A 14,911-nucleotide genomic window follows, 5' to 3' on the forward strand; every position below is an offset into this window, starting at 1 on the left:
ATTTTTGATGATTGGGAGTAGGCTGATAGGAGGAGAATTGGCCAGGTTGGATTTGTCCTGCTCTCAAAACATTACCCGAAAGGCTCTACACGTGGGTATAAACCACTTTGAACCAGACAGTGTAACAAAGTCCAGCCCCTCTGCGCTTGGTGCTACAGGTCTGAGACAAGTAGTGCAATATAACCAAGTCTGCTTCGTCTTCCAATTGCTGTGTCCTCCCTTTTTAAATTCAATCACACGCGCATATGTGTCTCTAATGACAAATCTACACATCACAAAAAATACCGTGCATTTAATCAGATTTGCATTCCCATACTAATGCCTTTTTTTAAATGTGGAGTCATTCTAACCAACTATTTAAATGCTGGTACATGCGGGGAGAAGAACGGGACCTAAACGTCGGGCTGGTAGGAAAGCAGACAGAAATACTGGCATTAGGCAAAACAAATGGGGAACCTTTCCAACTTTCTGCTGAGCCCTGACGCGGCGCTTTGTTCGGTCAGTGGGGCGATCCGCGCTGCTCCGTTTTTCAGTTAGGTGCCTTTCAACCAGTCCGGCGTAGAGTTCTGTTTTAATGGATGAATTATTTCAGGTTCGAGCGAAGTGCCCTTTGGACGCGAATACATTCCGCGGTAATGGCAGGCCTTGTGAGAAAGAACGCTGTTTCAGTGAACACTGTGGTCCGCACGCAGGACCACTGGATACTTTGGGCTTGGGGAACATGTGCTGTCCCCAGTGACAGGTGTACAGTAAGGGCATCATACGCAGTATACGCTCCGAAAATTATATATATATATATATATGTAATTATTAATTGCTTCCAGAATTAAAAGGTTCAGTTGATTCCTGGCAGAGAAGTTAGCTGCTTATTGCTGTTCAGCTATTCGTGCTAAGCCGTTTTATATTAGAAAAAATATCCTGATCGCCGTTGAGGAACACAGCAGATGCCGAGCGTGCTATCAGCTCACCTGGACGTCTCCTCGCTTGCAGCCGGGGGTTTTCTGCATGTCTGGGCTGACGTGTCATCTGCGAGCATAACTTCTGAAACCTGCTATAGACACCGGATCCTTGTCACAAAAGATGTGAATCCACAGCAGTAGCACGTTGTACGACTAGGGGGGTAAAACGGAACGGGTATTTGTGTGAACGGGCTCGCTTCAAACCCCTGACAAACACAATTGTAATGATGTAACGTTTGCAGCCACCTTTGTTTATCGATTGCAATATCACTTTGCTTTGTAAAAGCGTAATACGCACATATATTATATTAAAATATAATCACAAGGTAAAGCGTTCTGAATACTTACTTAAACTCGGAAATGCACAATTGCCACTATTTGCACCCACCCTACAGACTGCATTGGAAAGTACTTTCTGCAACGTTATCACCGATAATCAGGAACTCGAGATCCTTCAGCTCCACATCGGATTGTGCACCTTCTCAAACCCTCCCCGCCAAACTGTTTACTTCACAGGGGCTGATCTCTTCGATATTTTAGATAAATATATGGTTCTGTTTTTGTCAAACTTTTTTTTTCCAATTATATTGGTATATTGCACCGCAGCGTTAACTGAAATATTTATCGCCCTGTCTGAGTGCTTGCAAATATTTCTCACTTAGTGAACAGAAACCCGTCATCAGCGTTTTTCAACCAATGTGTTTCAGCAGGCGGCTTCAATCTGGTTGAATGTGCCGAATTTAAACATTGCAATCGGCCCGCGACCAGATCCAATCAACGCGGAGTAACATTCTGATATTTTAAGAAGCGTTTTAGACAAACAATAGAAGCCAGTGATGTGCCATAATCAGCTCCCATCTTTAATGGAGCCCGTAATATTACACGGGGGCACTCAGAAAGCAAGTTCACAGGGCCTGTCTAGCGAGTGTAATATGCGACTATAAATGTGAGAAGTTAATCCTGGCAAACAGAAAATTGAGCTCTTTGTCCAGTACCCTGCTTATTGCATTAATGGCCTTCATGATCATTTGTTGATGCTGCCCATTTGAAAATGTGAGCAGAAAACTGAGGTGAAATCATAGGAGCAACCTGGTGACTGAATGTACCTTCACCCCAACATACACACACACATATACACACATATACACACATACACCTATATACACACACATGCACACACACATATACACACATATACACACATACACCTATATACACACACATGCACACACACATATACACCTATATACACACACATATACACCTATATACACACGCATATACACCTATACATACACATGCACACACATAAGCATATACACACACACCTACATACACACACACACATATACACCTACAGACACACACATACATTCACATGTTTTTCCCCAGTGGCATTGCAGAATCTAATCTCTTTTTAATTGTGTATAGAAGGTACGAGAATAATGCTTTAAAACTAAAAACACATCTGTGAGATTCTGAGTATTTTCATTGAGAAAGGCTCGAATATTGTGAGGATGTCAGTGAAATTTGTTATATCTGGAATATATTGAGTTTTGTTTGCCAGCAAGTTATAAGGCGAAGGAATGGAACTATAATACGGAATGGTTTGCAAAGTAATTATATTCTCAAGATTTTAAAGCCACCTATAATGTTGTTTGTACAACACATCAACGTGGGATAATGTTGACAGGTGAGAATGGAAGAGGGCGAAAAGTCACTTTCTACTCAAAGTTTTATAATATGCGTGTCGCATTTGATTCCGGGTTCAAAGACAGGAATTGTGTGTAAAGACTTAAAAGTGTAATGGACAGGCGTCTGCCAGTGTAGTGCATGAAATGGACACACACACACACGTTTTGGAAATGCTGCAATTTACAAAGCTCGGTCAATCGACAAATCACAGGTAGACAACAACTATTTAAAACTTTAATAGCCTATTTCGTACTGAGATTAAAAGGAAGTTATTTTATCTAAAAACAATTATAAATAATGCCAAAACGGTCAGTAATCATCATCCAATGTCAAAGAAAATACTAACACTGCAAGTGCTATGTTGCCTCAGAGCGAGTCAGTAATGTTCTGGTCTCGAGTAAGTTATGAGCAGTGTACAAATACTGCCAAGGTATTTCATTCCAAGATGTTTTGGAGTTTAAGCGGCAAGTAAATGCCTCTTTTTTTTACGCCCAACCCACACTAATGCGCCCTGCGGGGTCTGTGTCTCCATTTCAATAGTTTTGAACTGCTCGCTCTTCCTAACGCCATTGATTAACAGCTAAATAAAAACCATGCGAATTGAAATATAGGACTCCAACCTCTCTCTCCCGCCATACACACACAACGAGAATCTTATAGACAAGTGGGCCTCCACTATTTTAACTTGCGATTGCGGTATTTATGATATTATCCGATAGATAATTGCCAACTTAACAACAACGTTTTAAGTCCGATGCGTTCTGATTGATAGTATGATTACTTTCCTATTACGATCGATTTTTTTTTTAGTTGCCAAGAATGAAGCGATGCTATCAGACCTGGGGAAAAGCTCAGCTACACACAATACAGCAATATTTATTTGCAAAGATGCTTCTGAGAGACAGCACGTAATGAATTGGTATAACCAGATCCCTATGTATCTGCCTCTCTCCGATATAAAATATTGTAAGGCTCGAGCTACAAAACTAAACACATGCACACGCACGGCATCACGTCACACGGCTTATACATTTGGTGGAAGCTGAGATCACAAAGTTAATTCTGTCCATTTCTTCCAAATATGTAGCGCCGGCCGAACACGAATGACCCGAAAGAATTCAGAGATCAGCAACCTACATCAACCTGCTCATGCAGTGAATTGCTACAATGCTGGATAAAACAATCTAAGGAGCTGCCCCAAACCATTTCCCCCCTCACAAGATCTATACGAGCTGTCACGTATCTGGCTGTTTGCTGATTTTTATAAAATATGGCTCTCAGCAACCATTAATTGAGCAGCTTTCAGAGACTTCTTTAATAATTAAGCCTCTGACCATACATTAACCTTTCATGTCCGACGGTGTTGTGTACCATTCGGCTGAGTAAAAAAAATACTTTAAAGATGACAGTAGGCACTTTAAAGACACAACCGTTTTTTGTCATCAATATGACTTATGACACAGCCTGATTATGCCCGTTGAACCTGAATTGATGAAAGAGCAAAAGAACAATGCACACCGTAGATAAGCGTGTGTAAGAGTTTTGTCCTTTATTATACCGTTATTGTCTGATATCCGTACCCCTACATGGCCATTTTTTAATCAAAATACTTGTGTCAAAGTGACCGTTCTCTCGCTTTAGAGACGATGTGAGTGCAGAAGACAATGGGGCCCGCACTGTAAGAGACCGCTATGTGGTGTCGACCAACCTCTTAAAGTGGGATCACCAGACTTTAGGATCAGAAAAATGTTTACCGAGAAATAAAAAATATTACATAATTCGCCTAATGACGAAACTCGAACAATCTTTTTTTAAATAAAAATTGTAATATAGATAGAAATGACCAATGTGATAAAAATAAAAATATAATATACACAGGACTTCTGATTCAATGCGCACAGCGAGTTTTAGCTGTTCAAGAGCCGGTGTTAACCGTTTTATGGGGGGAAAAAATCAGCTTTAATATGAAAAATATGCAATGTCTTCCAATTAATTTAGAGGCAGACACACAATAACTCGATGGCTCCACACAACCGGTACGTCATTTGCCAAATGAAAAAAGCATACAATTGAATTTATAATGACACCCCGATCAGAAAAGTCCCTATATAATTCGATATTTTTGTGCTTTCAGTGACCAGCCTTCGTAAATAATATACAAAGTAAGGAAACATAATCCAGCAGGCTGGAATGTTTAATTCATCATTATGCAAGCTAATTGGAAGGTGATTATATGGTAATTGCTCATTAGCGGTGTATATTTATCGCTGTACCTTATGTCAAGGCCATGGGAATTGTGTAGAGCTTGTACTCTCATTTCAAGGATCAGTTTCAGAGGCAATTCGTGAAACTCGATGGATCAAATTCTTCCTGACGTCAGGTCTATCAAGAGCAATAGATGCCTTGGTATAAATAATAGCTGGAGAGTGGACACGAAGGTTTAGCTTTGCTTTGTAGGCTGCTGCAAGGGAAGTGCGGGGCGCGGAAGGGGCTGAGGGTGGGAAAGGAGATATTTGGGCTGAGTTCTAGGAGTTAAACAGGTGCAGAAACAGGGTTACTGAACTAATAAGAAATAGCTTGATGTGGTGGCTCTGTGGGAGCTGTTGTGGGTTTTGTACACTTGTTTGTTGCAGCTAAAAGGAACGGATGGTAATATAAAGTCAAGTGTATATCAACAGCAAACGTACGGCGTGAAATGTACAATGTGTATCAGTTACATCAAAATGGGAAGACAACGAAAATGATTGTGACATTATTTTTCGGCTCTGGATAAATTATGGGTAGCAAGGATAAATACATGTAATGCTGGATTAGTAATATAACTAGGTAAGCACATTTACAAAGCAGTACATATGGCATTATTATATCCTATAAAGTGGTTAGGGTTAATGATGAGATTGAGTTCTCTATATTAAACCTTGCTGGTAAATTGGGAACTCATACTGGGTTTTTTTAATGGTCATTTTTTGCGAGATTAGGAAGTGAATGAATGGGTATTCTTCCAGTCATGTTTCTGATATCTTAATGACTCACTCTGGTGGATTGCTGGGTTAATTGCAGCCGATCGATTAAATGAGTAAGGATTGATTTATTGCCCTTTTCTTGTTGTTGCTTGAGAGCGTGACATTAAAATGTTTTAACTCTTCGACTGTCCCACCACGACCAGGTATCCCGCGGATTAGGGTTACCGCCCGGGTCACTAGGTTCTCAAAACTCCCACTTCCAAATCGCAGCGGGCTTGTGTTCTTAAAGTAAATCAATTGATATATGAGGCCTAAGTAGTTCCTAAACAGTGATACTGATCAGAGGATACAACGGGGAAAGCCGGCAGTGCTGTTGTTGAGTCAGCTTTGGGTTTCTTGACTGAAGGCAGAGGGGCATCAAACTGACGCCCGTATATCAGGGAAATGACTTTCTAATGAACCACTCTTCATGGGCAAGTTTCACAATGAGATTACTTGTTTGTAATCATGTTGCTAATTTCCGTAAAGCTTTACGGTGCGGCACGGATATAAATTAAGTTTGAGACGCTTGAATAAAATTAGCAAAGGAAACGAGAAGTCTGTTGGGGGTGGGGTGGTGGGGGGGGGAGGTCAGGAGATTGAAAATTGAATCGTAAATCAAATCATTCTTTTTAGAATTTTGAAGTCACCATATAGCCAACACCATATCCATATATAGGTACACCAGGAAAAGCATGAGGGATAATGTGAGAAGCGATATCTCGCTTCACATTCCCATTTTCTTTAGCGGCGACTGGACAGCCGACTGTATTTTCATCAACAGCATATACAATCTGGCGAAATCTAAGTAAGTAGTATTGTTGTAACCTTTGTCATAGTGAAGCGTTTAGCCCACATCGACGTGATACACGGTAGAATTTATCGACATGTGTATACAGACGACTTAAAGTACTCTGTGATCCACCTATAGTAAATGACAGCAAACTGGAGCACCTTCGCCCCCATCCTTCAACCAGCATTTACGCAAGGAAGAAACCCCTTGGATAAAAGAGAAGCGACACACCCTGGGGACCAGGTAGACTGTTAATACAGGAGTGCTGTCAACAATACGGCAGTTCCTACGCACAAAAAGTAGTGTATAAAACATGTGCCCCCCCACCCCCCATCCCCTCCCCAACGATGATCAACATTCAGGATAATCCCGCGCTATTAACAAACGCAACCAGACCGATTCTTTCTCTTTGATATTTTAATGGCAATATTAATCCTATGTCTCCACAATAGGAGATGATTTTAACACAGCAACGCACAATAAACAGTGCCACTGGGGATTAAGAATTACGGCCTTTTATTACTGTGAGTTTCTCTGTGCGATGAAATTCGGAGCTTGGAATACATTACAGGGAATACAATATTCAGGAAACGTATGTGTAGAATGGGAAAATAAAAAATAATTTCAACATTTAGAGTATAATTCATTCGCAGCTTTTGTTTCGTGTTTCTTTTTAAAAAAATAGGTAAATGGAATCAGCGGGACAAGATACAGGAACTTCTAATGAGATAACTGTCCTGTCACTGTTTGATGCTTAGAAAAAGTGCGCCGAATTTGGTTCCAGGGATCAAGGCGAGCCGCCTTTCCTCCAGTTATTTATCTTAATTCCGACTTGAAAAGATATAATTATCTAGTTTGAACAGACCTGGTATAAAATCCTTCTTTAGCCGGTCAGGGAAAGCTCATGTGTATTCAGCGGTAGTCGGGTCCTCAGCACCGCTTGGTGTACGCTGAGATAGTGAGTAATGAAGTTGTGTAGTCCTGCGATACAAAGGGCATTAACCTCATTAGCATGAAACCTTTTCTTCTAAGTATTGTGGAACCTTTTCAGCCTCCTAATCCCCTATTTTCAAAGCTCGGTTTGTAATAAAGCTTTTAGGATTTTCAAAGCTAATGGTATTCTCAAAAGATTTATTGCTGTTAGTGCGCAGGACGCTCTAAGTTCTTCCTGCTAAGTATATGTATAGCACAAGACGAAGCTCTCTCCCCCCACCACCTCCCCCCCCCCCCCCCCCCCCCCCCCCCCCACACACACACCCCTGATCCAGATGGGAAACCATTTAGGAAAATGACCACGCTGTTCTTACGTGCAAAGCTTTATAATAAAGAACTATGGGCTCACTCGCATATTGTTGGTCAAACGATAAAGCAACATCACAGCGATGGAGTTACGCTATACGAACGGGTTTGCATCAAAAAAAATCAAAATTAAAAATGGGGGGCGACAAATGTGAAAACATAAATCACAAATACAACTGGATACATATTTCTGAAATTGCCATGGTCTCTGAACAAAGGTAAAAACGGCGGCAGAAAAAAAAATAAAGCGATCTATTCCAATAAACAAACTGTTAACCGCCCGCAGACTCGGCGTTTTGTCCATAATGTCAAAAAAAAAATCCCATTTCATGTACACCAGCCTTCACTTTTAGTGCATTTTGGTACGTCCCCCTCGTGTACTCGAGGGCTTGCATTGCTCTCGGTTTCCACAAACTTTGTTTCCCCATTGCGAGGACGCGTGTGCACAGCAATTAATTGTGCAATTTAAAGACACGAGCTAAAACAAAGCGCTTATTTTTCCTGTGCTTTGTAACTGCACCGTATCACAGTGTGACGACTGGTGAGATTGTCCTGAGTTATGTCAAACTATTCCCTCTATTCACGGATTAAGAGATTAAACGAACCAGTGGCGCTGCCTCCGCTTTCCTCATATTCCTGGTATGATAATTGCTTAAACTGATTTGCACTTTCACAAAAGATTTCAGGACTCTTTGTAGCTATACAGAGCAGACGAGGTTTCTGTCAATGCGAATAAAACTGATTAATGCAGTCTATCAGGATGAAAAGTAAATGAACCATGAAAAACATTGCCTGGCTCAGAAACCCGTTTTGTAGTCAAGAGCTGGTTACAAACAGTTCAAATGCTACAGTTTTAATTACGATTTCAATTAAATTAATTAAAAAAATCTATATCGTTTTGCAAGGTGAAATTTCGCCACATGCCAAACGCCATCGAAATAAATGTTGTTTGGGCCCCTCTCCTGTCTTTCCTTGTACAAAAATAATGACAGGAGAAGAAAAATTGTCAAACAACGAAGACTGGGATCCCTCCCCCCCCAAAAAAAAACATATGCAGGTAATGGTTTAATAATTTCGTCACGGAGAATTTTTCGATTAAAAAAAAAACACGATTCCAGTTTTTTTTTAAACACAAAAATACAAGATGGACAAATAACTATTTAGCATCAGTCTTCCTTTCCTGCCCCTTTAATATAATATTTAGCAATATAATACATCCCTGCACCTTTGTGGAATTTATGTGATGGAGGGAAAGGCTCGCGGTTCTACAGTGTCAAAAGAATCAAGCATTCAAAGGGTTAACTGGTTCACTGATGTCAATCGGGTTAAATCGAAGAGCAAAAACAAATCCAGTTGATATTATATAGGGTAGAGATTAGTTATTTTGATTTTTCAGATTAAAAAAAATAAAATCCATACAGGTCTCACTACCGTGATTACTGAGCAGCAAATGGATAAATCTTTATTGACAAAATATGACAATGACATACTTCTTGGAAGTATAAATGTTTTTAGAATTGCAACAAACTCAACAAACACAAGTATTTACATTCGATTGAAGACATTACAGAAACATCTTTCACTTTAGTGTCGCTATAAACACGTATTAAGAAGCTCAGTGCTTTGTTGAACCATAGCCGCCCAGAGATGGCCACTGACTCTTTTTACTGCTAGTCCTTCTCATGGCCACTTGCGAGCAAGTTCCGCCAAACACATGTCACGTCACGGGAAATTTGTTTTTCGCTTCAGACTGATGCACAAGGAATATCCGGAATACTCTTTAAAAAAAAAGTTTTCTTATTTTAAATATAGGACCGAAATGGTGGTCAAAAACGTTTTAACCCATGATGTCTAACTTTATTGGTTGTGTAGAACACTAAAAACGCAGTACTTCTACTTCATATAGCTGTATCACAATCACGTCGACGCCAGAAGGTATAATTATTTAACAGGAGTTTTTTTTTTAAAACAGCGATTTTTTTTCTGTAAAAAGAAGCACACAGCTGACAGAACCTCTCTCAAAGCAAATAAGAAAAACATAAAAATAAGTCCCGCCTTTTGTTTTAATAATAATCCATCTTTTTTTTTCATGAGCGGCTCACATGCAATTCAAGTTTTTGAAACAGGTGTGGATTTTGGTGGGTTTTTTTTCCTCCCCCATTCAGTTTTTTTTTTGTTGATTTGAATTCGGAAGTGCAAAAAAGTCCGGAATTGGATTGGAAGTGAAAGCGAACTGCATACAATAATATGAACAAGTCCTCTTGTCAATCATCTTGGCCGGAGTTGATTGATCGCTGCCTTTGGACAGCTTACGGTGCGCGCAGTGCCACCTCTTGGACTTCTAACCCCAGCTGCCTCGTCACAGGAATTGCATTTGGATGAAGTGTGTGTGTTTTTTTCTCTCCCCTTTTCTACATCAGCAACTCTGAAAGTAACACTATAGTTTTGACACTGGTTTTTTTTCTTCTTCAGTTCTAATCGTCCGAGGTGACATCGATCTCCTCAGGACTCGCCTGTTTGGTCGCAAGCCTCCATCTGTTGACATGGTGGGTCCCCTTTTTCTTCTGTTGGGCGTCTGTCCCTTCCTCTTCCAATTTCTGCCGTTTAAATTTCGTTCTTCTGTTCTGAAACCAAACTTTTACCTGCAAAGGACCAAAAAGTTGCAATGAATTCGACGGTGAAATGCCAACTCTTGCCCTCGACTTTTAGCCCCATCTGCTTTTAACAGTACATGCATTTTTATTAAATGGGATCCGCTTATATGCCTTATCAGTTAAACACTAAAACATTTTACAAGAAATTAAAAGTATTCATTATTATTACTCATTTGCTTAGAGTTCCGCCGGTCCCACTTGCTCCAGATATTTTCTATTTTACACATTAATCGATTTAAGAAGCATTCGCGGCGCGTAAAATATTAAAAATACGTGTCCTGAAATGTAATTTAAATGAAAGCAAATATAAGCGCAGGCAATTTCTATGCAAAGTACTAAAATGGTGGCTGCAGTATTAGTCTGTACAAGACATTGCTCTGTATTTATTAGCATAATGCATGAAGATCGGAGGGAAAGGGTTAGATAAAAAAATACAACAGGCAGTGAAATATAAAGGCTATATCCTCCCAATGAAATCGTCTGTTTATCCCCCTCCGCTCGAACTGTGAACTTTCTCTCCTGACCTCCCACCCTTGCTCTGACTACCACCCCTCCACCCTCCCCTCCATTCACACATCCTTTTATATCACCAGAAAATTCGGACAAACTCGCCTCTATTTTGCAGTCACGCATCACCGATTGTCGAGCGGGGTTTTTTTTTAGGCCGAATTTTACTTTTTTTTTAATGGAAATCGTTTTCCAATTCTTGTTTTAATTTCCCTGTTCTGAAGCGAACAACTCGATTGAATGACTGGGATATTTGAAAGTTATAGTTGGGAACAAGTGCCACAGAGGGAAGAGAGGGCTGGTCTCCCCGCATTCAACTTTACAAACATGTCAGTTTTAAGAGTGATGCTTCCGCTTTGAAACTGCTTGGGATGGTCTTGATTACAAAGCCTGAAATTCCCCCCAAATTTAAATCCGAAATCTATTTATACCTCCTGTAAACAGCGACGGCCAGTATATTGGGAAAGAATGAGTCCAATTGTACATTACCCTTGCAAATGCATAAGTGTTAGAAATGCTTTTCGTTTTAAAAAATCGTGAAAATAAAGTTTGCAGGCAAAACAGGGGAAAACAGCACGCCGACATCTGAGTGTGCTTATATATATAGATATATATAAAATATATGATACATATTTGTCTTGTAAGTTAGTCGTTAGTCCCGTTAGTCGCTGAATGAAAATGAACCTGCTCTCTCTCTCACTTTCCTAATTGAGGGGGAGGCTGGTGATTGCCAAAGGGATCTCGTTTGTTCAGGCCAAGCCCGACACCCAGACAAAAGCGCCCAGCCAGCATCGATTCGCAATCACACAAAGCCACCTTAAAGACCACATTAAATAGGAAATTAAGCCTGACCGCTCCCTTGTTCGACAGGCAAATGAAGAAGGCGTTTCATTTGTTCCTGCTCAATGTTTTGCCCGAGACGATTTTGGAAAAGACAAAGCTTTAAAACGACGCTCGTCCACAGACTTTTTACGGAGTGTGAGCCTGCATGCACGCTATTTCCTCCATAAATCTCTCTCGCTTTTTTTTTTACCTGTGCACTTTTCCAATTGTCATTAAGATTTTCGCCAATGCTAGGAGCTTGCTGACAGAAATGAGCTGATGCAAATATTCAATGGGACGTGGAATGTCAGATGTCATCAGTACTTCTCAGTGACTCCTTCGCCTAAGTGGCTGCACTGAAAATCCCCAAACATCATTCACACCTAACAAACCCAAAGGCGAAAATAAACAGCTCTTGATACTGGCGAGTGCAATCAATCGGTTACAGCGCGGGTTTCGGCCAGATGAATTGCATCGTTCAACTTTAAACTGTCACCTATTAGAGCTGAACGTTAATTGTATGTGATTAACGCCGTGTAAAATTGCATAATTCCACCTCCTTATTTTGATCCATCTTTAAAGATAATTTAAAATCAGAAAAGGAATATAAAACACAGACTGTAATTGACTAGGTCCTGCCTTGTATATATTCACTTGATCAGCAAATCCTACTGATGTAACCGCAGTATTTAAAACAAATCGCTGCTGCAAATGTTATTTTACAACAATCCGTTAAAAAAACATCAAAATACGTTGAAGACTCACTGTGGCATAATTAATAACAATAAAAGCGATGGTCGCACAATGTTTTTGAATCCCATTTTGTTTCCATTTAGGATCAGCTGCAACGGGCGCAGTTATTTTGGGCAGTAAAAAAAATATATTTTTTTTAGCGAATAAAAAAAACAATCAAATGTACCGGGGAGCGAATCACTTGAAGCCGAGAGGCGCGCTTTCTCACCTGAGTTTCTGTTAGACTGAGACTGTGGGCCAGTTGTTTCCGTTCGGCTCCCACCACATAGTGATTTTTCTCGAAGGCGTGCTCCAGTCTCAGCAGCTGAGACGGGGAGAATGCCGTTCGGATGCGTTTGGGCTTTCGGGCCAGTGCATTGTGCAATAAAAAGCTCTCCGGACTCGTCTCATTGCCTGAGAATCACACAAGAAAAACAAGAGAGAGAGAGTTCAGAGCTAGCTTGCAATAGGACCAAACCCCGCCATTTAGTGCTAATGTGCGTCGCTGCTTTTCAAATTAATGCTCAGTTGCCAGAAATCAATTTAAACCGAAGTTATTTCCATTTACGTAAACTGCAATGAAAACTTCGAGGCGTGTGGGACTCCAGTCGCTAACTTCTCGAGATCTTAGTATTGCGTTTAATATCGAGTTAATTTCATACAATTCGTTTAATGTAATAGCTCTCAATTGTACTGAAATAAATATTTCGAGCGTGCTTTGTACACCGCTGCCTGTCACTCTGAACGAACGTAGACAGTTCAAACTATTGCTTCTGTTTGTCTCAGCATAGACCCAAGGCCGTTCCGGCTACAACAGCAGCTGGGAAACAGCGTCATTTTATTAACTGTACTTGTTCATAACAACAACACTTTAACCGCTTTCTGAAGGGTAAAATGAACTCAGCCCATCATATACGATTGGAAATTAATTAGTTTACTCTGAAACGCATTTAATTTGATTGAAAAATGTTCAATGTGAAAAAAAATACAAAAAAAACTGTAACGTTGTTCTAATTACTAACATCCACACGCCGCAATTCTCGTTAATAGAATAAATCGGCGCAATGTTTTCGAAATAATTCTCTTCTATATCGCAAGCACTTTCAGCAAGGATGGCGACAGAGGCCGTGTTGTGGAATTCGGATAGTTTCCTCAATGAAGCACCTCGTTCTCGGGGCCCGGCCCCTTTGTATTCAAGTACAGTTGCTGACCCAGAAACGAAATAAATGCCGACTCCGAGTGCGTGTCTTGAGTCGGTACGAATTACCCCTGGGCCGGCATTAACAGTGGCGTGTTGGTAGTGGGGTGGCCGGTCAGACTAGCCTCAATACAAAAAGCCAGCAACTTCAGTTCGTGCCGGAGCTCCCGCACGGTCTCGCTGTTTTGCCACGCACCCCCATTGAACGATCGGCAGTCACAAACAGCGTCCCCCCCCCCCCCCCCGCCCCCATCATCACCCTACTCCCCGGCATCTCAGAGGAGGCCAGCGCTCCGCCAACCTCTGCAAATAGGCCCGTCAACAAACTACTGCATTCAACTTTCGCTTGTCTTTAACTGGGCGAGAAGTTAAAGACGGTCGATGCGAAGGAGCCGTAAATATAGATCTGTCACGGCGCGTAAGTGCAATAGTGACGAGCAGGAAATTGCTCGAAAATGAATTGCAGACATTATAGAAAGAAGACCCCCCACCCCCCGAAAAAAATCAGTGCATTAAAAAAAATGGACCTACCTTGAAACCTGTGTCCCAGATATCTGTACCTGTGTATTAGCCATGGATAGAAACTCGAAGGGTCCCTTTGTTGCGATGCAAATAAGGGATGTGGAGAATGGGAAGACTGCAGAGGGTGAGCTGCTAAAGCATGTGGAGGGACCGGGTGAACCGGTACCGCTGTGTTGGTTTGGTGAGAGACCGCGTCAGCGAACACCAGGTCCGGGTTGGAGTAGATAGCCCTGCCGCTGGTATGAAAGCCGTTCAGGAATGGATTCACTGGGCTAGAGTTCGCATAGCTGAGGGCGGCTGGCCTTATAGGTTCCTCTGATCTCGAAGCAGGCAGTGGGCTATCCTTGGCTACCAGAGATTCAATGGTAAAACACCGTTTAGGTGTTGGCTGGAACATGGTTTGCCAGTCAGTAATATCCTCAGTGCAGGAGAGAGAGAGAGAGAGAGAAATGGGCGGTTGTGTAATACACCCCCCACACACAAAAAAGTATTACTGCTGAGATTGAGGAAGAGAGAGTACATTAAAAGTTGGTTCGAGAACACTTTAGTCGCGATGTGGCCACATAGTCCAGAGACAATCCATCTATGCGGTCACTTTAGCACACGGCTGAAAAGTTGTGCAAACGACTTGTTAGTTCATGAGCTAATTAGTGCTGATATCACATAAACAGCTTCCACTGAAGCCCTGTAATGGTTTGATGATTGGTCGCTATTACTCGCCTTGAGGT

At 41.2% G+C, this 14,911-nt stretch overlaps 1 protein-coding gene across 1 annotated transcript; it reads right to left on the reverse strand.

The window, feature by feature from the left end:
• Positions 1–9,184: 9,184 nt before the first annotated feature.
• emx2 (empty spiracles homeobox 2) lies at positions 9,185–14,875 on the reverse strand. The gene is made up of 3 exons (XM_085994404.1): positions 14,193–14,875; positions 12,693–12,877; positions 9,185–10,390 (listed from the first exon to the last, which is right to left on the reverse strand). The coding sequence occupies exons 1-3, from the start codon at positions 14,578–14,580 to the stop codon at positions 10,223–10,225; spliced, it is 741 nt and encodes a 246-aa protein (XP_085850530.1). The 5' UTR covers positions 14,581–14,875; the 3' UTR covers positions 9,185–10,222.
• Positions 14,876–14,911: the final 36 nt, after the last annotated feature.

The sequence above is a fragment of the Somniosus microcephalus genome, chromosome 8 (assembly GCF_052327205.1).
Source record: "Somniosus microcephalus isolate GS21.2 chromosome 8, FLI_Smic_1.0, whole genome shotgun sequence".
In the NCBI taxonomy this organism is placed as follows: Eukaryota; Metazoa; Chordata; class Chondrichthyes; order Squaliformes; family Somniosidae; genus Somniosus; species Somniosus microcephalus.